Source organism: Nuphar pumila, chromosome 3 (genome assembly GCF_984573655.1).
Source record: "Nuphar pumila chromosome 3, dmNupPumi1.hap1.1, whole genome shotgun sequence".
In the NCBI taxonomy this organism is placed as follows: Eukaryota; Viridiplantae; Streptophyta; class Magnoliopsida; order Nymphaeales; family Nymphaeaceae; genus Nuphar; species Nuphar pumila.
The window spans coordinates 28,312,570-28,340,109 of record NC_143251.1 but is presented as its reverse complement, the minus strand read 5'-3'; the positions used below and the strand labels follow the sequence as shown (position 1 = coordinate 28,340,109).

At 36.4% G+C, this 27,540-nt stretch overlaps 2 protein-coding genes and 1 long non-coding RNA gene across 5 annotated transcripts; 1 reads left to right on the top strand and 2 right to left on the bottom strand.

Annotated features, from left to right (window-relative positions):
* Positions 1-2,714: 2,714 nt before the first annotated feature.
* Positions 2,715-8,813, bottom strand: LOC149842423 (zinc finger CCCH domain-containing protein 32-like). 2 transcript variants are annotated; one of them, XM_090001433.1, is made up of 3 exons: positions 8,423-8,813; positions 5,514-5,624; positions 2,715-4,982 (listed from the first exon to the last, which is right to left on the bottom strand). In XM_090001433.1, exons 1-3 carry the CDS (start codon positions 8,531-8,533, stop codon positions 4,116-4,118), a joined length of 1,089 nt encoding a protein of 362 aa, XP_089857559.1. In that variant the 5' UTR covers positions 8,534-8,813; the 3' UTR covers positions 2,715-4,115. The 2 variants fall into 2 exon arrangements, with proteins under 2 accessions (XP_089857559.1, XP_089857558.1); XM_090001432.1 differs by lacking the exon at positions 8,423-8,813 and adding an exon at positions 6,375-6,472.
* LOC149842424 (zinc finger CCCH domain-containing protein 32-like) lies at positions 3,013-4,116 on the bottom strand. Its single transcript, XM_090000659.1, has one exon. It carries the CDS (start codon positions 4,114-4,116, stop codon positions 3,013-3,015), a length of 1,104 nt encoding a protein of 367 aa, XP_089856785.1.
* LOC149842422 (uncharacterized) lies at positions 6,460-24,999 on the top strand. 2 transcript variants are annotated; one of them, XR_016431069.1, is made up of 3 exons: positions 6,460-6,556; positions 10,868-11,029; positions 24,861-24,999. It is a non-coding gene; the product is annotated as an uncharacterized LOC149842422 (long non-coding RNA). The 2 variants fall into 2 exon arrangements; XR_016431070.1 differs by having other exon boundaries at positions 6,509-6,556; positions 10,849-11,029.
* Positions 25,000-27,540: the final 2,541 nt, after the last annotated feature.

Here is a 27,540-nt window from a genome sequence, read left to right as displayed (position 1 = left end):
AATTCACAAGTCACACACAAAAGATAGCCTGTTGCCTTCTAAACGAAGCACCAACTTCTCGTATCTCTTAATTCAATGTCTCTAAGTACATGGTGAAGGGTTTTGGTAGTAGGATTTTCATTGGGGGTAGCATCCTCAGCAAGTGCAATGTAAACTTGATCAATAGCACCTTGTGACATTGTAGTGAAATGATTTTGTGGATTAAACCACAAAGCGATCTCAGTAAGCCTTTGTCTTCGAATTGCAGCAACAACAGGATCTACACCTGGAATCTCCTGTACATGTGCATATGTACAGGTGTTGGTTCTCCTGCAGCAGTTCTTTCTCTTAAAGTTTCACAGCCCAGTCCTGCCTCCCGAAACAGTTAATTTTTTTTTTAAAAGCCCAGTCCTAGCCCAGCCCTGATTCCATATGAAATAGATTTTTATCCATTTTTGTAGCCCAGCCCTGACTGCAGCAAATAGTTTGATTTGTCCATATGAAATAGATTTTTATTAATAATTGTAGCCATTTTTTATTTTATCTCAAAAAAAAAATCGGGGGTGCTGCCCCGAACCACCGACTATCACACATGTTTTTTTTTTTCTACACCCCTGTTTGCCCCCCCCCCCCCCTCACATGAATCCTAGCTACGCCACTGAAAGAGGCCATGACCTTTTGGAAGTCTGCGACCCTAATCTTTGTTGCTACACTACCACAAATTTAACAGACGATGAACCACCTAAGGGTGCAAGCATAATGTGCAAGGGCAAGATCATTCTTGCATGAACATCCAAGATTGATCAGTGCATCTTGATAATGATATGTCATTCCTTCTAAATCAGCACTACAAATAAACACCTCACCTTCAACGCTCACAAACTGGATAAAACCAAGCTTCTTTTCGCACACTTTAAGATCAACACTATCATGAGCATTCCACAAGGCATCCTTATCACCCAGCCTATTCTCCTTACTACTTTGTGAATCAATAGATATTGGGGGAATGATGTCAAGGAAAAGCAATGCAGCATCCCCCCTTATATCAGGCTCAGCACATTGACAAACACGGCAAAATTTCAACGATCCTTCCTTGTTGGAACCATCATAAGATGTGGAGGTGGTTTGATCCTTTTCAACTTCAGAAACTGAAGGTGTTTTATCATCCTGAGCTTCATCACACTGCACATGAAGTGATTAACTTCACCTCTGAATTTATGTTATTTCAACTGTGAATTTTCACCATAATCTGCTACATATTTTGAGTTCTTTAATATATTAGAGTTTCTGTAGCATTCTACCAAAATGGGACAACCGATTCACAAAGAAGGAACAAACTTCCTGACCTAAAATACTAAGATTGGGTATTTCCAACAGCTGATATACAAGCCATCCAATATAGCAAAGAAACAGACTGCCCATCACTCGAAATTAGTCTGATGTAGGAGAGAAACCACTGCTACATGGCTACCAGTATATGCACGAATGAAGAGACACAATAAGGAGACCTAGTAAAATGGACGGGTTAAGATTTAGATTTTCACAAACTGCAACAAATGATTCTTTGCAACAATATTCAGTAAATACACTCCATGGTTCTTTGCTCGAAACACAAATCCCATGAGTCATCTATTTAAAACAATTTTGCACCAGAACTAAGCAATAAGAGTCTTTAGAAACTGAATTTCACAAAATTGAAGGTTCAAATTTTGGCACAAACCCATTACACCCAAACAAACCCAAATAACTTAAGAAGAAAAGGACACAGGATTAAGACTTCTCCATAGGATAAATATGAACAAAGCCACCGTAATCTTCACTATCATTCTAGTTGCCCATCTACACCAAACAAAACATGAAGAAAGTAAACATCTGTTTTCTCTCAATATTGTGAAAAATAACTAAGAACAAATAAAACCCACAATTTAAAACTCGTTGGTTCACATCTCATAACACAAAGGGTGGCCACCAACATCTTCAAAAACCATTTTGGTTAAATACCCACATCAAAAAAACGTAAAAAACTCAGCACTCTCACACGAATCTTTCTTGGACCGCAGCCGCTCCCCTCTGCTCTGTTACGGCCCCTGTTCGTCTTCCCATCAGACCATGGAGAACCCCCACATCTGCGTCACCATGCGCGACAGTGTCGCTATCCCCCCTACAGGAGAAGCGACGGTGGCCCGACCACCACCACAACTTGAATCATCCGATGACCGGAGACAGTTGGAGGAGAAGCTTCCCGGTTCCCCAACACCAAGGAAGGAGCACAGCTCGCCGCTCCTCCGGTAGCTTGCGAAGGTCGCCTGCTGTTGAAATGAATCAATGGTGATATACGCATCGACGGGCACGGCATGCCCATTGATGCTTTTTTTTTAATTGTTCCCTCCGTTCTTGTTCCTTTTGTAACAGGGAGGAGGTAGATCAAAAATTACACATGTTAATGAATGTGACAGATGCACAGAACGTCGTCCGCTGCGTCCAATGTTTGATAAAAATCATGTTTTTGGCATCTTTTTCATCCCGTGCGATGCACGGGACGAGCCATCAAACATACTCTTATAGCTCACTGTTGGCAGAAGCCATGCCCCGGGGACTCGTTCTGACTGAAATTTCAGGGAGGAGTCTTCTACTACTCTTTAGTAGTAAGAAATTGAAATTTTAATAACTGCCCTAAGTAGCCAAGAGAGAGAGAGAGAGAGAGAGAGAGAGAGAGAGAGAGAGATGACACATAATGACCCAAACAATATCTTGATTTACGATGAATATGTGATGGTCGGAAATAATTCAATGTAATGCAATAAAAAACCCAAAGGAAACAGGCTAAAACTGTAAAGCAATTGAAGCAACTTCTGCTTGCCTTTCAGGTGCCTGTAAGCTCCCAAGCAGTTGAACATACAAGAAACCCCTCTTATGTTACATAGATCCTACAAACTCTTGCTTTCCTACAGGGGACACGCTGAAACATTTAGGTGAAGTTCCAACAAATGAACAGCGGCCCCAGGCTCGTCCAACCTTGCCAAAATGATCAACTTAGGAAAACATTACACCCAACTTTCTTGCAAAGTCATCCCCATCTTCATCCAAGTATTCATCTTCTGCATCTGGGTTTTCTTCGACTCCACAGATTCTTCCTTCAATCCCCCCATCTTCTGATTCTCTGTTCCTATCCAGATTTTCCACAAGTTGGTCATCAGACTCCAATATCGATGCATCTTCTTCCTGGGCATTATAGTCTGTTTCTGCAGGCAATTCACCATTTTGAAATGAGTGGACATCTGTTGAATACAATGTCCCTTGATTTGCATTGGGGGGACTATGGATACTCTTAGCTTCTTTGTGGAGCTCTGAAAGCTGAACCATGGGGGTCTGCAAATCTGTAACATTAGAGTTCCCATCAGGTTTCTCTGTTTGCGTCCCTTCATCAATGCTGTTTCCAGAACCCATTTCTCGCTTTCTCTTTAGGATCTCACTAAGAGGTTTTGGGCCTTCAAATGAAAGTGAAGCACTCGAGTCCTGGCTTGAACAGTTTCTCAGCCCCAAGTTTCTCTCTTCTTCCCCATGGACAACTTGACTCTTCAGTGCTTGTCTATTCACGGAAGAGGATTTCCATTCATCACGAGTTTCAGAAATCTTTGCACTCTTGAACTCTGCAAGGCTTTTTGGCGTAGCAAAACTCAAAGGTTCTACTTTCCTCTCCTCGCTTCTACTAGCAGTTGATCCAAAACCTTTTCCCTCAAAAGCGACACCCTCGTTCAGCCTTCCTTTTACCTTGTCATTGTGTCTTACCTGATATGTTCCAGGCCTGGTTGGAGATGAACTTCCCCTCATTCTCCTCAGGTTAGTCTCCATATCCAAATATGGTTCGGAAGACCTGTTTGGTGAGTGACTTCCTGGGAATTTTATTCTGCCACAAAGACGCTTACTTATGGAGATTTCAGTGCTAGGATGCTGCAACTGTTCCTGATGAGAATGCCTATTATATCGATCCTCCACGAACTTATCATTCCTCCTGTGTAAATCTCCATGATCGTTTGAACTAGAAATGGTTCCTAATCCATTAACCCTTCTTCGCTTTGAGAGACGATGACGCAAATCCAGACCATCTGTCAGATCATGGCTTTCTTCTCTCAGCATCAGCTTCTTTCTTCAAAGGATGGTTTCTCTAGAATCAGCTCCATGGAAGTACGGTTTGGCTCCCATCCAAACTGATCTTGTTTCCGCCCATATACATCATAAGAACCAAACTCATGCTCAGTGTCCAACTCACCAAGAAGATCCAGGCCGGACCCAATGTAATCAACCTCCCTCAGGGAATTCCCATGCGTAACACCATGACCTGGGGCTCTTTCCACATCTACATCAAAGTCTTCTTCCACATCATCATCTACAAGAACATCAAAGCCAGGAGAAGATTCACCTAAGCACTCATCAACATCCTTACCATTTTGAAACCGGCCATCTTGTGACTGTGATTGGTGGATTCGAGGCTTACTTAAGGCATTTCCACTATTGACCAACATAGTAGCTTGTGTGGGCCTCATGAACTCATCAACCTTGTTAATGGGTGTGTTATTTTTTTTAGCTGTGGTCCCAATAGAAGGTGAAGGTCCAGTTTTTGCATTAGCTTTTACTACTGGAGGTACCTCCACTGGCTGCACTGTGACTTGAGGAGGGTTCTGTTGCAGAATTGAATTTTCAGTTCCATTCATGGTTTTCTTAATGGGTTGAGAATCTGGAGCAGGAACAGTTTTTGCTGTCTGCAGCAAAGTAGAATCACCTGTAGGCTGTGAACCATGTGTAAAAGGGCATTTATCACCCTTTAAACAAATCCCTTTCTGGAAATAATAGCAAGGGACTTTTTGTCTGTTAGAAGTGTAACAAGCAGCGTGGTAAGGACCAGTTGCGTTTGGAGGAAATTGTGCTTGTGCTGCAGGTGGTAAAGAGGTTTGAGATACACTCGAAGAGGGTGTTGCCGAAATTCCATGAAATCCATCAAGTGGCTGGACAAAAGGCAGACAGACCAATCAATAAACACAATAAAAAACAGGTACAGAAAGGAACAGCAAGGCAACATGTAGATACTTGTTCAAATATGAGAACTCCTTTAATTTATGATCATAATTCAAGCATTTCATTGCCAAAGTACAGAACCAAAGCATACAGCGATGCACTTTTCAAGATTTGCTGACCAGATCAGGATTGAGTTCAAGCCTAGGGTCAAACAATATCAGTTATTACTTACAAGCATTTGACACACAATTCAGCTAACTTAACTCGGGCAAGAGGAAGGTCAACCAGGACCAAGTGCCTCGGCGCTGAGTCTAACAACAATAATATCGAATTTTCATAAGAATGTGTAATGAAGTTCAGAAATGCACTGGCACAAGAACAGCAGTGACCATGAGGTCATAAGGACAACCTAGAGCCTATTTTCTTGACCAAAAGCATGCAAGATGGTAAGAGGAAATGCAATAATGACAATAGAATACGAACAAAAATTAACATAGTAGAAGATGGAAATAGGTTCTTACCGGATGCCTAAAAGCACATTTTGGATTCAAACAGTTACCGTTCAGCCAAAACCAGCAATCTCTTGGGTTAACTCTCGCACTTTCACTATGACGAAATTCACAATCAGCTCCCTGAGAATTAAAGTCATCTTAGAGACATTTCTAGTAAACGTTGCAGCAAATATCCCAAAGTCAAAAATTAAAATAATTAATTGGATAAGTAGAAAAATGCTATATAATTTCTGATATTGCTGAATGTGAGGAAATTAGTCAATTAACTGATATTAAGTTTAATCAGTTATCAGAAAAAGCAGTGCGGACATGGATCGTCTGCTTTTAACCCTTTTAAGTAACTAATATGAAGAGAGATTTTTCAAAACATAAAAACAAGCAGTATTCTTCCAAAGAAAGAGGCCCTGATAAGAAGCCCCTACTCCCATGGCTTTCGAACAAAATAGTTCAAGGAGTTGCTGGAGACCATTAAGCAAAGCATCATACCAATAACCCAACATTTCACACAAAAAAGGTGATAATGAAGGGAAGAACAATCTTTGCAGAAATTTTTCCCAAAAGGAGCTTTAGACCAGGGACTATTAGTGTCGGGGAAGCCCCAAAACACATTTCGGAAGCGCGAAATGCGGTGCTCCCAAAATGCACAGGGAAGCACACCTTTAAAATGGGAAGCTTGCTTCCCATTTAAAGGAATCACGATTCCTAGAATTGGGAATCGTGCTTCCTGATATTTTTGAGCTTGGACATTTTTACCCTTTATTAATTGCTTTTTACCAAAAAATAAAAGAAACCGAGTTTTTTAAAAAAGGAAAAATGGTCATTTTATAAAATTTGTGATAAAAAGCCCCAAATCGAGTAGGGTTTTCTTACATTCATAAATCCTCTCTCTCTCTCTATGATCTTTGACCTTCGGTGACCTCCACCGACCTCTGGCAATGGGTGTCCTCCGGTACTCTCTCTCTCTCTCTCTCTCTCTCTACGATCTCCAACCGCCTGTGATCTCCACCGACGTCCGATGAGCTCCACCGACCTCTGGCAATTGGTGTCCTCAGGTACTCTCTCTCTCACTCGGTCTTCTCTCTCTCTCTCTCATTTTGTAATAGTGATTTTTTTAGGGAAAGTCACGGTGATAATTTTACATGTAGTGTCTGCTTCTCTTCTCATTGTTTCTTGAATTGCTGCATGCATGGAGTATTACCATGTAACTGCTTGTAGAATCTATAAGGCCAAATTGTTTTATTCCAATGCATGCAAATTCTGAAGACTCTGAACACAGTCAGCCTGCTTCAGATATAGGCACATATCTGTATTTTTTTCCCAAGTTGATGAATGCTTTGTTTTATGATCTGGCTTTTCCTAATCCATCTTTCATATCCTTGAAATGAATCATCTGAAAGGCAGAACAACAGTAGGAAGCTACCTTAACTGGAAGGGGGAGTAAAAGATTGCAAAATAAAAAAATTAGTTGCATTCATGGAATTGAAAAAGAAAATCTGATCGTTATCATGGAATTCTGATTGTTATTGTTATTATTATTATTATTATTATTATTATTATTATTATTATTATTATTATTATCATTTTTGTAAGTGTGATAACATAATAAAAAAAGAGTTGGGGTTGGCATCTTTGATAGCATTTTCAGTATGTTGGAGATACGTGTATTATTTATTAAATACAAGCAACAGGATACATTTGTTAAATAGTTACACTTGCATATATGATTCAGTCTTGAGACTAATAGATTAGCTTTAATGTTATCTACTCATGTTTTATTTTGTCAATGATAACATAAATCTTATATTTTGATAAATTAGAAAAAAATATAATTACATGTGTGCTTCTCTTTCGCTTTCCACTTACTAAAATTTTAGAAGTGTCTCGCTTCCCGCTTCCGCTATCACTTCCCGCTCCTGCTTCTTTGACTGACAATTCTGCTTTAGAAAAACCTGGTGGTAAAATTGACATAGGCAGTACTACCTTGCAGTCACAAGGATTAACGATCCTATCCCTTAAGTCACTAAACTAGGTATATAAAGAACACATTGAGATGAACATGAAATAAAACAGGATTGAAAAGCTTGCATTCCCATAGTATGAATTAGTTATGAAGGCTCCCATAGGGCAATAACCTAGGATAGGTTCACCACTTTTCTGTTGCAATGGGTGCACCAAAACAAACATAAATGATTATTCCCCAGGCATATAGAAAGCATTGGATGAAACAGACAGAACTATGCAAGGAGATAAATTGTCACCTAAAGAAAAGGTGCTGTTGCATAAGAGATATCCATGAGGTTCTATCCGTTCAGAGAGACTTCACACCCAAAACACTGAAACTTATTTAGGAGACCATCAAAGCATTGCCATCTTGGGGACTTAAGCAACTAATGTATCAAACATTCTTTCTCATTCAGAAACTTCGACCAAAACAGGACTCCCGAAACCGACCCCATGAACATGGGGCAAGGCCCGCCGATGATGCTTCAAAAGCTTCAACCCCAACCAACCATGGCAACAGATCACATGGGTCACAAAAATCTTGAATACCAACAAAAGCAATTAATATAAACCTTCACAAAACAACTCACAAGAGCCCATCTTATGAAGAGGGTATCTAGGAAGGGATCAGTTCCACAGCACTGTACCTCAGGTTTCTCAGCAAAACCGAAGACACCAGACAGGAAGATAAAAGACAACCATTGTGCCAAATGAAAAAATTAGCAACAAAGCAACAGGAAAAAAAAAAGATTCCAAGAACACCCACATCCACACGACAAATAATCAGAAGGGGTTCAAGGATAACCAAGATAAGATAGATATCCAGCAATACTCACACCAATACAGCAAATAAGCAAAAGGGTATCTTTGAAACCAGAGAGAGAGAGAGAAGAACAGAACGTATAGTAAATTGGAACCTTGATGCATGTCAGAGGAGATGCAAGGAAGTAGACGCAATCCATGCTTCTCTTCTTGGCTTCCTCCTCCAAGCTAGATTGTGGGTTCGAATCAAGAGAACCCCCATCCATGACTGGACTAGACCCTCTCTCTCTTGCGCGCGCTCTCTCTGTTGGGGGTTGTTTGGAGGCGAAAACTCACATGAATATGAGGAATTAAGAGAGATTGGGGAGGTGGGTAGTAGGGCAAAGGGATCACCCAAGCCAAGAAGGATTCGGACACATCTGGAGAAGATCGGACGGCGGTTGTGAGGTGGGGAAGTGGGTTTTCAGAACCGAGAGGAATGATGGGATGCAGAGCTCATCGACCTAAAGGCTCGATTTGTTTCTTTTTAAATTTCAGGAAGGGAACTCGAAGCTCAAAACCTACTAATCTGTTTTTTCATTGCTCTCTCTCTCTCTCTGGATTTTGTAATTTGTATGCATATGGCATATCCTGTCTACTTTGCGTCCAGGGATCGATAATCCCTGCATATTTCAATATGTCCGCATTTACTTAGCTTATATATTATACCACTCCTCTCTATCTCTTTTGCCTTATGTATCTTTATTTTGTACGTGTATACATTAATCTCGTTTTCCTTTTGGCAAGGCCAAAGAAACCCAGTGTTCATTGGGAAGCATTCGGTTGGTAAAACCTTGAATTCCCTTCTGCCCAACGAGGAGCTCACCCTGTTCTTGTTCAACTAAATTCTCCATCCCCATTTTCTTTAGACATTTTTATCATTCTCTCTATACAGAACAATCTGTTATAGAGGAATGGGTAGGTGCCTGATGCTTTTTGGGCCTACAGCGTGCCTGCTAATAGTGGATAGGGATTTTCAAGTTGTTTTTCAAAAATCTGACCCCAAGATGTATTCTGCGCGATCGATTTGCTAGGAAATCACACTTGAATCATGTTTAAAAAAAAAAAAATTAAGCATTGAATATTTTTTAAATTATAGACCACTGATTTTTGAATCTTATAAAAACCTAACTTGGTATTGGAATTGGGCAATCCAAAAGTCGATTCTTATAAAATCAAGCATGTAAATCACATCCCATGGTAAGATTTTAGAAAAAATAGAAACAATCTTTCCAAAGCTCAGTAAGTAATGGGCACCAAGAGCATCAGGCACCTGGCCATTACTCTGTTATATAATTTTTTTTTTGTTTTATAACCAAGTTGAGGATAGTAAACCTCCACCAAGGGGTTAGAACTTGGAACCTCAAGAATCTTTGTCTTGAAGGAAGCTCATGTTCACCATGTATTTACTTTCAAGCACCCTCCACGTGGAAGCCAATTACTTTAATTGCTCTTCTAAGTCTCGTTAATGAGCCGAACCAATAAACAGAACATAGGGTGTTCAAGCTTGGCTCATTTTTTTATTTGCATGCGTGATGATATATATATATATATATATATATATATATATATAAGTTAAGATTTGCTATAATCAATTGCAGGTGCAATTAACCTAAAAAATTGGACGGAACCCCCTTGTTTGGTTTTTTTCTCACATCATAGATGTGATCTACATGCTTTTTTAGTGAAAACTAACTTTTTGGATCGCCAGGCATCAAATTTTTTAATTCATAAAAACATGTTTTTTTTTGCCAAAAAACATGATCTGAGAGTCTATTCATACTAAATTGAGCATGCTTCACACATCTATGAGATTATATTATATCATAACAACTCGCATCATGAGATTCAAACTAGATTGCAGGTACAATCTATTGTAACAAATATAAACCCTACATATAATTTTTATATTAGAAATAATATAATTTTTATATTAGAAATAATATAATTTGAACCTAAACCTCCTAAGCAAGCTCAAACTAGCGCATTTACAAAATAAATAATTGTTTCAAACTTGTAAGTAATAGGATTTGAACTCTAAACCTATTGGTTGCAAACCAAACACTTGAACCATCTTCATTTTATGATATAAAATATATTTATTATTAATTAACAAGGCTATATGAGTTGAGTTGAGCCATACATTAGTTGTTCATGCTTGGGCTTGCCGATCCTATTTAACAAGTTTAAACAAGCTCTTTACAAGCCGAACATGAGCTGAGCCACGAGTTGCACATCTTATTTCCCATATCTCCCTCCCACATGCCCAGTAGGCTACCAATATATGAGCACCCAAAACTCTCATCTACCATTATCATCTAAGATCAAACCATCACACGTCCAATTCCAATCCTCTCAAGTCAGATCCCAATCTCCCTAGAGTTTATACCCTCTCAATTTTTGCCATAGTAATATTATTCTATAATCATCAAGTTTAATCTAACTCCCTCTTATGTTTTATTTTAATGAATTTTGTTCTCTTGTTATAATGTTGTTCATTTACTGCATACCTTGCATACCTTGGTTATTGTTTTTTTTTTAGTTTTTTCTTTTTTGGCTAGGCCAAAGGAAACCTCCCATCACTGGCCGTGCATTGATGGGCCTTCGGTTGGTAGAATCTTTCTATTGCCCACTGGGGAGTACGCTCAGCTTGGACCTTGCAGTTGGGAATACCCTCCGTGGGTTTTGAACTGACGCCCAATCAACTTGGTGATATTTACAAGGTGCTGCCTCTGCCAGATGAGCAAAGTCCATTTTAGCATAACTGTTTTTTATCTTAAAACGAGCTGTTCATATTTATTAACAAGAAACAAGTAATAAATATTAGTTTAAGAAATGGCAACAAAAGTTCATTCAAGGAACCAATATGATATGCAATTAGAGCATTTTAAATTCTGATAATGCATATTCTTGACGACACATCTAGAAAAGGTAAGATGATAGCCACAGAAAACTTGTTTTGGCTATAACTTTTGATCTTGATGTGATGTCTGATGACTTGATTTTTGACCAGTTAAAAAGTTGAAAACCTTTTTAAATTTTTTTTTTTAGTAAAAAAACTAAAAAGGATAATTTTAAAGGCAAAATTTGGATTGAAGTCAACCTTATTTTGAAGTAAGTTGAAACATGGGTTTTTGAGTGAAAAATATCTTGATCAAAAAATGGGTGTCTATACCTTGTGTGGACAAAAATTTAGCAAACTTTTGTTATGAAAAAAATTTAAGAGACCTTATTTTTAGTGTGGTGTGAGACTTCTTATTTGATCACAATAACTTGAAACTCATCTTATTAATGCTGCATTTTTTGTGAATTATATTAGAAACACACTTTTGGCAATGAAACAGGTTCCAATCTGCCCACTTATCAAGCTTCTCTTATACATGGGCTTAATTTGCTTTTAGTGTCATAAAAAACTCTCTCTTTCAAACCAAAATCACCTCAGTTGATGGAGATGTCTAAAGCAAATGCTTCAAAAATCAACTTAAAAACAAAAGCTTTTGAATTGCAGCAATGCATGAAAAGGTTAATATGTGATAGGAAAAGAAAAAAACCAAATCTTTCTTTCCTAAATTTAGAATAAGAAATTGTCTCCCAATATTTGTGCTCTGAAAATCAACATAAATACCAGCAATACAAAAATAAACATAAACAACAAATTTTTTTTTTACATCGTTTAAATTCTTATAGAGCAACTCTGTTTTGCACTAAACTACAATATCTACATCGAGAGAGATAAGGGGGTCGTAAAGCTTGTCCAAAAATTATGGTTCATCATGGCTCGTCACCCAAAGCTCAAAAAGTACAGAGTGGCTTAGTTTAGACCTCCACTAAGAGATCTGATCACTGATTTGAATCGATTTATATTTACTAATTTGGCTTGACTTGGGTTTCTCAATTGGAGATTTTTTTTTATGATATCATAGTTTTTGTATGAATCTTAGCTAAGATTTGACAAACAAAAAAAAATCATGATTTTTTTAATGAAAAAATTTACATAAATAACCAATATCTGATGAAAATTCTTTTATTTTTTAAATTAGTGAAACCTGTTTAAATGAAAACTTAAAACTTTTAAGTAGGAGCAACTCTCTCTCTCTCTCTCTCTCTCTCTCTCTATATATATATATATATATATATATATATATATATACAGAAAAATTCTAGCTGCTTGATTAATAGCTGCTTAACCCATGCTTAATCATGTTGACCGTCCATCACAAGCGCGTGATGGACGGTCAGCACCCCAAAACAGCAAAAAATGCAAAAAGTGTGGAAAAGCACGTAAAAGCGTTAAAAAGGGCTTGTGTATCTAAGGCCTCAAGGGATGCACCCGATATTTTAAAAAAGGTATTTTAACGGCGCTTCAAAAGTACATTTTCCAGCATTTTTTCTCAAAATATAACTTTACTCTCAACAAAATCAAGTTCCTGTATGTATGGATCAATCAGCTCTCTCTCTCTCTCTCTCTCTCTCTCTATATATATATATATATATATATATATATATATTCATCTTCCTTTTCTTTATCTATCTCAGGTTGCAATATATTGTGGTGAGAAAACTCCTCTCCTGAAGGGTCGGGATGTCATCTTCCCTCTCCTTCCGTCGGCCTCCTCTTTCTTGGAGTGACGACCTCTTCCCTTGTTGTGTTGGATCCCCCACACTCTGCATCAGTGTAGGCTTTCCCTTTATCCTTTTCATCGTATCTCCTTTGACTGCCTTCTCCTTAGCATTGGCTTTCTCTTCCTTCTTCTCTGGTTTCCTTTCCTCTTGTCCTCCATCTGGTTTTCCTTCTCGTCGTTCTCGCTCTGTATCTTGTATTCCTCAGATGTCGTTATAGAACATCCTTCCTCTGGCTCAAAAGATGGGGATACTTGATGACTTTTTGGGTGTTCCTCATCTTATATCGGCTTATATGAATTAGATGGCTTTGAATGATTGGTCCTTAGTGCATCTCATCAACCAAACTACGAAGCTTTTCCAACTCTCAGTCATGTTCCAGAAGTGCATTTCTACTGGTGTCTTAACCATCCCCATAGTTGCCTCTTTTATGAGGTAACTCCACTAAGAAACCTTTGTTTTGCTTGGGTCGGGGGTTCTCTTCAGCCCCATTTCTACCGCCTTTCTTCATGTGTTGGGTCCCATGTAGATGGATCTTGATTCAGGCTCGTAGGTAGTGCATATTGTGCTAAGTGTAGGATGTGCGGAATGTGTATGCAAAAAAAAAGGCCAAAATGACTACGATTTTCTTGCACCCTAGCCCTAGATCGTAGTGCCCTCGAGAAGTTTACAAGATGATCCAGCTTTAAAAGAGTGGCTTGAACAAGAAAATGCAAAATTGGCTAAGAAGGGGTTTCGTCTAGCACTTAGGCTAGTGTTACAAGTTTTCAAAACTTTAGGTCTGAAAACCCTACTTACAAGCCTTAGCAAAGGGTAATTCTTGGTCACGTAGGACCTTATGCTGTATTGAAATAATGCTGAAAATTTTAAGAAAATGCACACGGGGATCTATGCGCTGCTTTGTAAATTTATATCGTGGAACCCCATTATCGTGCACCTGTGCTGCGCTGCGCCAACTGTGCACAGTCTTGCAACTGTGCAGCACAGTGTGTGCGGCAGAGCAAGAGGCACACGAATGACTGAGTTCTCAGCCTGCGCGTTCTTCAATTCAATTCGTGCATATTCGAGATTGCACCTAAACAATAATTTTGCAGGAACTACTTTCTCCAAAACAATCCTGGCCTGTGGGTTTACCTTAGCCCATTCCGGACTTCACCGCAAGGCTTGAGGCTGCAGATGTGCATCTACTGCAAGAGCCAAAAACCTCTCTTCAGCCGGTTGGCATTTCGAGTGGCTTGATCAGTCAAGAAACACAAGGATTGCCGTTCTTGTCATCTCCAACTCGTTCATGTCGACATATGAGAATTCGGTCTCTTTTAAGAAGTGTGCAAGAAACCTCAATTCACTTAAGGATTTGATTGGGTCACTCATCAGATAATTAGGTTGGTGCCCAATGGATGAAACACCACCAATTTTCTGTGCAAATGGTCGCCATGAATCCGTGTATGGAAGAATTTCTTCATGTCGGTCCACCTTGGTGTGCAATGCCAGAATTCTTCCATGTTTTTTTGGATGTGAGAATGAAACACTTGACCTCAATCCAAGTGATCTCCTCCAAACTCGTCGGATCCTCAAGATCGACAAGTTGGCCCAAGCATCTTGAGCTCACCAAGAATCCCACCACTTAAATTCTAAGTCAAGCAAAAAGAGGACAATTTCCCACAACTCATAAGTTATATTTCCTTAGAAAAATCTCAAATGAACAAAAGTTTCCCTCTCTTATTATACCTTGGCTTATAAAGGTCTGCCAAGGTAGAGTGGTTACAAAACCGTGGGCCCCTAGTGGTTTGGGCAACCTACTAGTATAATTGGATTTGGTGGAAGTTGGCCGAAGCTTCTAGTTTTTTGAACTTGCAACAACTTGCTGAGGTGGTGCTCATGCCCATGGGTGCGAGCTGCGTGGTGTGCATGGTGCATGAGCACGCACTGCAGGTGGTGCTTGCGCTCCTGTGTGGCTTTCATGTGCCCGACACTCATGTGTGGTGCTCGTGTGCACGCCCGTGCATTGTGCATGTGCGGTGCATCATTCCACCACGCTTCTTTTATCCTTTGTCCTCAAAGGGAAATGACTCTTCTCGGTGCTTTTCGCCTTCCTTAAGTGTGTTAAGTGTGGATAGTGTGTCTACTACGTGGTTATGTACTCTTTCTTGTATTCCAAATCAAAATCATAGCTTTGCAACTTGACTATTCATCTTTGTTGAGGTCAGTTCTGACTATAAACCTCCTCCCTAAGACATATGGTCTCCATTTCTCAATTGTTAAGACTATGGCTAACATTTCTCTATCATAAGTACTTATAGTGTGGACTCGCTTTGATATGACCTTACTCATATAGGCTATATGATGCTCCTCTTGCATTAATTTTGCTCCAACACCATAATCACTAGCATATGTTTCAATTACAAATGTATTCGAAAAAATCGGAGGAGCTAGAACCGGTGCACTAGTCATTGCCATTTTAAGCTTCTCAAAAACATTTTGGGATGCCTGAGTCCATAAGAATGCATCCTTCCTTAGTAGTGAAGTGAGAAGGGCAGCTATTATTCCATAATTTTGCACAAACTGCCTATAGTAACCTGTTACCCCTAAAAAACCCCTTAAGGCTTTGGTAGTCTTGGGTACTGGCCATTCAAGCATGTGTTGTATTTTGTTAGGATTCTGGTTGTACCCCATGTTGTGAGATAATGTGCCCTAAGTAAATGACTTGTTGTATCCCAAGGACACACTTAGACCTCTTCGCAAAGAATGTCTTTTCCCTCAATATTTTTAATACATGTCTCACATGTTCTAGGTGATCCAACCAAGTCTTACTATATACGAGTATGTCGTCAAAGAATACTAAGACATACTTTTAAAGTAGAGGTCTAAATATGTCATTCATTTCTCTTTGAAATGTTGTTGGAGTATTTGTCAAACCAAATGGCATGACAAGAAACTCCTATTAGCCATAATGTGTTCTAAAGGATATCTTGAATATATTCTCTTCGGCCATTCTTATTTGATGATATCTGGCCCTCAAGTCTAACTTGGTGAAGTGTGTCACTCTATATAACTCATCTAATAACTCTTCTATAATGGGCATGGGATGTTTGTCCTTAATGCTTATGGTGTTTAATGCTCTATAATCAATAAAAAACTTCCATGACTTGTCTTTTTTCTTGACTAGTAATATCGGCGAAGAGAAAGGACTTGAGCTTGGTCTTATAATTCCACTTTCAAGCGTCTCTTTAACCAACCCTTCAATTGCTTCTTTTTGAGATATTGCATACCTATATGACCTCACATTGATTGGTCTAGCATGAGGTTCTAACTCAATATGATGGTCATGGGTTCTCTTAGAAGGCAACCCCAAGACTCTAACACCCCAATTTTTGAAACCAAAATGTTAGATTTTCTTTTTAAAACCCTTTTACACAATTTTTAAGAACATAACGAAAACTCTTTTTAAATACGGTTCAAGCATTTGGTGGGTTACGGCAACAACACACATATAAGACTAGAATAACTCAATCAAACCATAGTTTGCATTAAAAAAAATCAAACATTAGTCTTAACCATGATCAAAATTTATAGGACTTAAATAAATCAACTAATAATATAAATCAAGTCCTCTCAATAGCCTTAAAGAATTATGACCCTCTTAGTACCACCCCGAGCCTCCTATTATCACCCACCAACTTACTCATTACCTGAAATATTATAAGTAGACACTACAAGAAAATCGTGGATTAGCGACAACCTCTATCCATCGCTAATTTGTCGCTAAACAGTTTAGCGACAAATTAGCGATGGATAGAGGCCATCACAAATTTTTGCTCCCTAATTAGCGAAAAAACTTATCTGTCATTAATTCTGTCACTAATTTGCGACAGCTTAGCGACGAACATTATCTGTCACTAAATTTAAAAAAAAAAAATTTGATCCCTGTCAGGCGGTATTCCGACAGCAATAAGCCGGACTTATACCGCGCCTGACGGGCATTGCACAGAACGATCGCTCTGCCTCGTCGCCGGACTTGTATCGTCCTCCATGAACTGGTACTCTCTGGCGTCGTTGTCCTCCGTGAACCAGCGTCACCGTCCTCCGTGAACCGGTGCTCTCCGATGTCACCGTCCTCCGTGAACCGACATTGTCATCCTCCGTGAACCGGCATCGTCGTCCTTCGTGAACCGACATGCTCTCAAGCGTCGCCGTCCTTCATGAATCGACATGCTCTTCGGTGTCGCCATCCTTCGTAAACCGACATCATCATTTTCCGTGAACCAATGTCGTCGTCCTCCATGAACCGGCGTCGCCGTCCTCCAGCAATCACTCTGCATCATCGATGTCCACCATGAATTGACTTGCATAGTGCTCACTTTGCATCATCGAAGTCGATTTAAATCGAGCGCGGTCGATTTAAATTTCAAACAGGGAGAGAGAGAAAATTTCGCGCTCGGTTCAAATCGAAAATTAGCGAGGGATTTAGCGACAGAATTTTTTCGTCGCTAATCCATCGCTAATTAGCGACGGATTAGCGACGGAAAAATTCCCTCTCTAAAATGTTTTCTTGTATTGAGAATTAGCAACGAAAAATTTGTTGTCGTTAATCCATCGCTAATTAGTGACAGATTAGCAATAAAACAACTTTCATCGCTAATCTGTCGCTACTTAGCGACGGATTCATGAAGAAAGTTTTCTCTAGCTAATTTGTCGCAAATTTGCGATGGAAAAAATCTGTCACAAATTTCTGTCACTAATTAACAGTTTTCTTGTAGTGAGAGGTATTAGACCATAACGTCAGTAGATAATCACCAAAACATATGAACACAAATATTTCAATTACAGAAATAAGCATTGATACTTTTTCAGATAACATCTAAATCATGCAACATAATATATCAGAACTAAACACAATTTACATCTACATAATTAATCATGCTTGCATTCATATTTTAGAATAAACATGCTATAATGCATTATGCCAATGAAATAACAATTTATGTACAAACTAAAATATTTCAATAATTTTATTCTGATTTCTTTTATTCTACTTTTCCTCCCTCCCGAATGTACACTTATGGGTTCCTAACTTCGATTCAACTAATCCAATGAGAGGTTTATTTTGCTATGTATTATATTAACCTCATTGAATTGGAGAATCTACAACCTTCCACGAAGGTTCTACTGGAGCGGTCTGTGACTGAGAGAAACTCTTAGTGGTCTAGCATAAAATCACTTTTTACTCTATAGAGATTTTGGACATACCATCTAGGACACCTAGTACTCCAGGCCCCTTATGACTGAAGTCTAGGGACCAAGGAAGACATCATTGCCTTTCTAAAACCAAAAAATGGTCAACCAGTTGGGTGTACCCCCACTCTCTCCAAAGTGGTTCTCGGTCCAATGGACCTCATCTGAATGGGTCATGGGTGTTATTTAATTATTAGACTCATTAATTAAATTACATGTGCTCACAACACACACTTGGGCTCATAAGCCCAATCTCCCCACAAGAGATTCCATAAGCAAGTTTGTTTTGGCCCATTCAAACAACTCGCAGTTCACACCATGAGCCTGACCTCCATGAGACAATTATGTGATTATGTGCATGAATATCTTTCTTTATCATAAAACATCAAAACCCTAAGACATTTTTGCCAAAACCTTATTAAAAAATAACTTTTGCATACGAGAACATGGATTCAAGCATATATCAAATTTTTAGAACTTATAAAACAAATATTTCATTAGTATAACCTAATATTAACATCTTAACATACTAAAACCAATAAGATCTAACAAATAATAGGAAACAAGTTTTTTCCAAATCGTTTTTCACATTAAAAGCCTGAAAATTGTCCTGTTTTAAAAATCATTTTTCGTTTGATTCTATGGTGACATGGATATACCAAAACATGTCTCTAAATTGAAAATCAATCTTAGAGAGGTGTTTTAAGGTCTGATCGTCGTTGATTTAGATCTAAAAATCATCCCTAAGTATATTTCATGCATTTAGAATAGATCTATATCTATGTGATTGATGTACTTACCTTAATCGAGTTCTCAAACGTAGAATGACCTCGTCTCTCGTCTTTAAACCTTTGAAGAGCTTTAATGGTTGATTAAAAAGCTCCAAGAAAGAAAGAAGAAGGAAGAAGAAGATGAAAGAGAGAGAGATTAGAGAACTCTAATGAGAATGAGAGAGGGAAGGAGAATTAACCTTTAATCTTCCTCACGAGGGTCTCTATTTATAGATGAACTTGGACAAGAGCTACACCTATAATATAAGAGGTTAATATCTATTAATTTTTTTTATTAATAAAATAAAATAAATAAATTATGAGTTCTAACCCTTTAAATTTTAAAATTAATTAAGCTAGAGAATAAATGTGGGGACTTCTTACCCTGTCTTCGGTTCTAGTATTATGGTAACCTTTCGTGAGGCTTACAAACCCAAAGACTAAAAAAAATTGATATTTAAATAGTCGTTTCGATAGCTCTTAAAATATAGATCATCGTGATGATCTTAGATTTAATCGTACGCACACGGATCAATAAGAAAATTTAGTTGATGCTAAAAATATTGATTTTTTACTTATAATTAGGCATGAACTTTGATTGATGATAAAATACTCAAATTGACACCAATTTGGGTGTGTAGATAATCAATTTTGATGCCCTTAAAATAAAAAATGTCAAGGTCAACTTTGATTTAATAGGTGAGACACCAATCAACCAAAATTTTTGTCAAAACAATATTGACGTTCAGAGTGTCCCACCCTATGGGTCAAATCCAATAATATTGGATCCAAATATCATGAGTTATATCTAACCCAATTCATCCCTAATTATATTCAAATATTATGGATTATATCAAACCTGATTGAGTTAGATCTAAATATCATTAATTAGATCCACTAACTTATTTAAGGTCAAAATCTATATTGGACCCGAATGCTAGGATTTAGATCAAAATCTAATATCCATAATCTAAACATATACAAATCATTTACTTTCTTGTTTAGTCCACATATTTTAAATTTTATAATTATTCTTGTAATATTTTTCATAACTTGAAACTTAATTTCATAATAATTCAAAATCAAGAAAATAAAAAAATTAAAGAATTTCAAGAAAACCAAGAAATTGCACTTATATTATAGATGTAGATAAAGCTCATCATTTATTAATTTTAATCACCAAAGAAAAATCTCAGGTTTTACAGGACTTGAGCTTGGTTTTTTAATTCCACTTTCAAGCATCTCTTTAACCAACCCTTCCATTGCTTATTTTTGAGATATTGCATACCTATATGGGCTCACATTGATTGGTCTAGCATGAGGTTCCAACTCAATTTGATGGTCATGGGTTCTCTCAGGAGGCAACCCCTTAGGTTCTTGAAATACTTCTTCAAATTCTTAAAGTACTTTGACCATATCAGGATGAATGTCTTCTTCTTGAGTTTCATTTGTCTCCTCTTCAATCTTGTGGACCAAACAAAAAGCGGCACATTGAGAGATTTTAAAGAGTTTAAGTGCCTCTTTGTTGTCCACTTAATTGCTTATCTAAGTACCTTGAGCTTTTAGAGTGACCCATTTGTCTTTATCCTTGAAGGCCATTTCCATAACTTCAAAGTCCCAAGAAACCTTTCCAAGAGTTCCTAGCCAACTCAATCCAAGTACTACATCCACACCTTTGATTGAAAGAAGGTACAAAGTTAGCATCTTGAAGAGCTAATGGGGTCTCTTGGCAAACTAGAAGGCATTGGAGGCTTCCTACATCCCCAATGATTACTTCAAACATGGGCTGCTCTTTGATTTTTCAACTCATGTTCTTAGCTACCTTAATTAGGGTTGTATACAATATATTCTATATGTTGTATTACACATGTAGAACCCCCGTAAGGGTGGGTCGACCCCCCTTTCCTTTTTCCAACATTGTCAACTTGCATGCTTGGCAAGGAAGTTGACTTGGTATTTTTTTTTTAGTTAGCTTAGGTTACATTAATTTTTTTCTTACATATAATATAGAATACATATTATATAAACTACCTAAAGCTATATACATGGGTTGGTTGACCCATGTGGTCCAAGCTCTTTCAAAAAATCAAAATGGTCAACTTGCTTGCTTGGCAAGCAAGTTGACTAGTCTATTATTTTTTTTTGTAGATTAGATTTCAAACCCATGCACTAAATTCAATTTTACATTACATACATATTAATTTATCATAAATTCGTCTGAAATCCTATTCAACTTTATTTTGATGAAATTTACTAGTTAATTTTATTAAATTCTACCTTTTTTATAAATTCAATTCTAAATGCAAATTTCACTTAAATCAACTCGAGTCAAACTTTAATTTTTTGTATGATATTTTTTATAATTCCTCTTAGGCTAATTTATATTTTTATACTTTTTTCTTGTAAAAAATATTATTTTATTTATTATAAATATTATGAAGAATCACACATATTACTTCTAAATTAAATTTAAAATTCTAGATTCAATTTTAACAAAAATATATTTTTTGTATTTTTTTAAACTTGAATTAACATTAAATTAAGTCTTTGATTTAGATCTGAATCAAAGTCAAATCTAATTGTTATATTCGAGATATATTTAGTAAATCCAAATTTAAGTCCAATTCTGATCTGAATTCAAATTTCTAAATTAAAAATTCAAATTAATAAAACTTCAGAAATTGAAATCGAAATGTAATAAGACTCCAAACTGAAATATACACTTAGTTTGAATTCTGACTAATATTAAAACTCAAATTAAGTTCTAGTTAAGTTCAACTTAAACTCAGATTAAATCCGATAAAAATCAAAACCCTGATTCAGAATAAATTCTCAACTTGAAATTTATTTTGAATCCCAATTAATACTTGAATTATAATTAAATTTCTAGCTTATATTTGAATAATATTTTAGCCTTAAGTTCATTGTTGCTTCTCATAAAATATAAAAAATTTATGGGTTTTACATCCTTTCCTCTTTAAAAGAAATTTCATCCTCAAAATTTAACTAAGGTTATTTATCGACATAGTTATGAATCCTCTGTGTTTATCATTTATTTGTTTAATAACTATAAAAAATTTATGGGTATTACATTATTCTTTCCAAAAAAAAAATCAGCCTCAAAGTTTAATATCTAATTATCGAATTTGATAAATTCAAAATAGAAATTATTATACGTATTAGATTCATTAATTAGATATTGAATTTTGAGGATGAAATTCCTTTTTTGGGGGGAAATAATGTAATACCCATAAATTTTTTATAGTTATTAAATAAATAAATGATAAACATAAAGCCTTTAATTAACTCCTATATAAATGATATTGATTTAGATCAAGGGTTGGGATTCATCCAGCCCTTGACCTCCCATAAACTCCTATATAAGCTTGGGAGGGGCTCGCACCACCTCCCTATTTGTTGTTCTTAGTTTTTTTCTAAGCTTTTTCCCCTTCTCCAAAATCTCTCTCTTCGTTTATCTTTTTTCCACACCAAAATCTTGGTGTTTTCACCCTTGGCTCAACAAGGGAGACATCCACGTTCATATAAAGAGTGAAAAGAGTCTGTGGGTGAGGTCGTTGCTCATGTTGGATGGTCAGTTCATGCTTGGAATTCGGTTTCGCACACATAGAATTGATTTTTGCCAAAAAAAACAAGGGGTTCTATGCCCTACATGTAAAACAAAAATTTTGAGCATAAATTTCTTGATTTTTTATAAGTATAGACTCTAAACCGTACCTCCCACACATGGGTTTGTCTTAGGGCTATCGAAGTATGTGATAGAAAGGGGTTTGCGAAAGAAAACCTCTCTAAAAATTGTTTTCTCTAAAAATTGATTTCTCAAAAGTAAAAACCATAAAAATTTCAAAATACATGTGTTACTCAACTATTTTTCTGAAAATTTCAGTTAGGATTAGTAGTTCATGTTCACATAGATGTACTATAAAAATTAGAATGATTTTTATGGTTGATTTCATAAGAAAATAGGTTTCTCAAAAAAAAAATTGATAAATTTAGCAAAAAATCTTGATATGTCTAATTATTTGCATGCAAAATTTAATTGGAGATTGTAGTATATGTGCATGTGAATACTCTGAAATAATAGCATGAGTTTTTTATTTTTATTCCATAAAAAAATTATGAACCCACCATGCTTTATCCAAATTTTACCAAAATTATTTATGAGAAAATAGCCTTTTGTGAGACAGGTCTGTTTTTCGACCCAATGGCTGCAAAAATAAGATTTGTCCATTGTAGTTTATCTTAGTTTAGTGTAGTTAAAATTTTATAATTTTTCTTGCTTAGTTCATGTAAAAAATTTTGAAAATATAAATTCGAGTGGCCCGTTTTGGCTCCACCCGAATGCATATACCCATTATTACATATTTTTGGCCTAACACTAAGTGATAAATTACTCGTATTTCCCTCAACTGAAGGAGTATTAATGAGTGGTTTTTTGCATTGGAAATATAACAAAATTTTACGTCTACTATGAAATTTTTATCTCTGTTCAAAGAATGAGCACTATTTTATGATAGTCGAAACAAAAAAGTATAAGTCTGCACAAAAACGTTTGTAACTCTCTCATACAGATGAATTTATACAAATAGTTTGTGGCATCAGAAAGCTGACAAACATTTCTACAAACTATAAAAAATTTAGCTTTGAACATTGAATACAAATTTTTTTTTAGCCTTTGTAACAGTCAGATAAAGATAAGTTTTTCACAAGTTTGGAACCAGAATGCTTGCGTAAATTACGTATCAACATGAGTGCTATAACAAATGATTGTTAGTCTACATATACTTTGTCATAAGTTGACTTTCTGCTAGAAATTGTATGTCCACCTATGAGGCATGAATTGAATGCTTAATGAATGAATATGCTCGCCTATATGGCCATTCGCTAAGTGACCGTAAGGTCTGTTTTATAAACTTATTGACAAATGCTAAAATGTTATCCATGTTGTATGTTTATGCATATTACTACTACTACTATGACGATGATGATGATGATGATGATGATGATGATGATGATGATGATGATGATGATGATGATGATGATGATGATGATGATAATGATGATGACGATGTGAATGTATGGGTGAATGCAAAGTTATGAAAGTTTATCATATTGTTTACATCTATGTGTGCATCTTTGCAAAGCAAGAAATATGAGCATGTTATTGAATGCAATGTTCTAAATATGCATCCATTGGCCCCGAAATGGTCGAATCCGCTTTTAGGAATTCATGTACGATGTTGCATGTAAGACATTTAACTTAAACAAGTGAAACATCTAACACTAAAGCAAGGGCTTGCAAGGAGAGGGCAAGTGGTAAAAATAACTTCATGAAAATATGTCTTTGAGCACAAAAGGTTTCTCCTCCCCAACCACGAAGATAAGAAAAATTCTCTGCATCGGGATGGTGGTGTTGAGAGCTTTTCTTGCTATTGTCATCCCTCACCTTGTACTGATGAACGGTGTCCGGCCACACCAAAGACACCTATGTATGAAATACCGCTTGCACCGTAGCCCTGATCTAGGTATATGCCTATATTTATACCCACAGGGCTAACAAGAGAAACCTAAGTATGTGTACATTAGAAAGGCATGGCATGCATCATCTAAAAAAGAAAAGATAATTAAAGATATAAATCAGTTCATGCATATGAATAGCTTCAGCAATGGTAAGTACATGCATTTTTAATTGTTCATGTATTTATAATTGTTTAAATTTAAATAATTGACTAATAAATGATAAATTTTGCAATTGTATGCTTACATGAAGCACTTGAAATACATGTTAGATTTTATTGTATTTAATTATATTAAATGCAAGAAATTTTGATAAAATTTTTTGTTATATGTTCAATATAGCTGTACCCTACTGAGATAATTTGTGTCTGATCCTATGAATTTTAATATTTTTTAGGAAGTGAGTGAGTTCATGTGTGATGGCGAAAGGTTGCGATGGGGACTGAGTCATACCTTTCCCAAACCTTTGACATTTTGGATTGAGAGCATTTTAAATAGCTTAAAGACTCTGATATTTGATTTAATTTGTTAATGAACATTTATATTTAATTTGGACATGTATGGACGTTTGATTCAATTTATAAGTATTTGATTTTTGAATTAAATGCATGTATGAATGTGATTGTAAACGAGAAGTAACACGTCAAGTTTTAGTCCTGATTATTTTTTTTGCTGCAATTTTATAAAGAGATTTAAAGGCATTTCAAAAAAAATCCATGAATTTTGGAATTTAAAAATCGGAGTGTTACAAAAACCCTCTGGATCTCATAAAAAGCCTAGTTTGAGTCCAAAACATAGCCCAAATAATTTAAAACAATCAAATTTTGAACCTTCTCCAAGTTGAAAAAACTAAAATGAAGGTTGTTCAATTTTAAAATTGTGTTTTTTGAACCAACCCTTAACTAAAATCACCAAATCCGATCTCCTATGAAGTCTACGACTCATAACGGAATTAACTAGAGTCCTAGTTCAACTTAGACTCTTGAATTTTGTCTGAATTTAACCTGATTTTAACCTAAATTTTGTTTGAATTTCACTCAAATTTAAAAGTAAAAATGAAACAATTTTGCAACTATTATAAATGATGGATCTTTTAAATCTTTTAGTTAAGGATCCTGTAATCATAATTAATTTTATTAGAATAAGTCAAATGAATCATTTTACGAAATATATATAGCAATTTACAAATTGTACTGCAATAATCAAACTAATTATCCTAACATGTTTCACACATACATGAATCAATGAGAACATAATTGTTTATGATTCACACACACACACACACACACACACACACACACACACACACACACACACACACATAACATTTTAATCATTGAATGAAACTAGAAGATAAATATATAATTGATACCTGTCGAGGACCACCAAACTTTGTTCTTTGCTACAACATCTTCTTTGTAACTTGTACTTCCTCCTCTAGGATTGGATGCTCTGACTCGTGAGGTTAATCCCCCTTACGATCGTTCAGTGTACTTTTCATCTCAGCCTGATCATCGCCTTCAACATCCAAAATAGCCACATGGGGTTTTTCATTATCTACTTGGCGAGGTACCTTCATCCTCATTTCGCCACTGCCACAGTTGCTAGCCGCATCTCCAAGCTTATATATATGGGCATTCATGTATGCAACAACATTTGAGCGAGCCAATTGACTACTCTTCTTTACCATTAAGTGAACCTCCCGCTCTTTAGATATTTCTAGGATGAGAGACAAGATTGTAGCGACAAACCGTTCAATTTTTTCTAGACATTCTTTCTTATATATGGGACATTGTGAAACAACTAGTTATTGTTTGGCCAACTTGCTTTCCATTTCTTGTTGAGTGTTGGAGCATAATTTTTAAGTTTATGAAGGGTGCCTTATTTATAAAAAATGTCGAACACCCAAACTCTTGGCATTGGATGTGACTCTCTCTTTATCCACGTGTTAAGCAAGCTCCTTGTTTCATAGTATTATTCTTGAGCCAGATCATATTTTTCAGTAGTGCACTAACAGTAGAAGATAATCCGGGTGTGGACCCCTCCGACATAGTCCTCTTAGTTTGTAGATTGTATTAAATAAATTAAGAATTTTCTACAATACCAAGACATGTAATATAGGTAAACAAACGTGCAACATGTATATGCGGACAAAAAACCCAAATTGTTAAGGAAACAATAAAAAAAAACCATTATGCCAACATACCATGTTTATAGTACAAGATCCACAAAATATAAACAACAATACTAGAGGATGGAATAGAAGCATACAAATCATCGAAACAAATAGAGAAAATTTGTGTTTAAAAAAAAAATAATGGGTGCATCTGTTAAATATATGCTTACCAGAGAAAAGCACCGTTGAAGATTTTGGGATACTTGAGGATGAAGTCATGTCAGAATAGTTGCCAAAAAAGTCACCATCGGAAAGCAAGTTGGGGACCAATGGTTGCGGACCGTAGATAACTCTAAAAAATTTTGCCAAAAGATTTTGGGATGCGGTGTTTTGGTTTTTATACTCATGACGTTTGCACATAAATTATATATGAACTTTATAAAATATATGTGATATTCTAAAGTTTGCACATAAATTATTTGCGAATTTCATAAAATATGTACAAACCTCATGAGTTTTTTGCGATGTTTTGAAGATTGAGAGTAAAACGAGCTTCACATAAAATTATTTGTGAACTTCATAACATATGTACGATGTTCCAAAGTTTAAGATTAACAAGAAGTTCAGACATAAATTTTAAGCGACCTTCATGATGTCCACAAGAAAATATGTGTGAAACTCCTTTTAAGTGGCTATTTGTGTTACCCAAGGAACAAAGCAATATATCGTACAAAGTTTGCTAGTTTCACACATGCGAGGGTTTAAAAGGTTATGAAGTTTGCTAATTCCACACATGCGAGGGTTAAAAAGGTCGCGAAGTTTGCTAGTTCCATACATGCAAGGGTTAAAAAGGTCATAGTGAAGTGAGGTATTTGCGATTTTGGACATCGGGAGAATAACAAAAATTGCAGGGCATTTATGAAAACAGGTCATATTTTTCGTGCAGTATGGTTATTTTTCT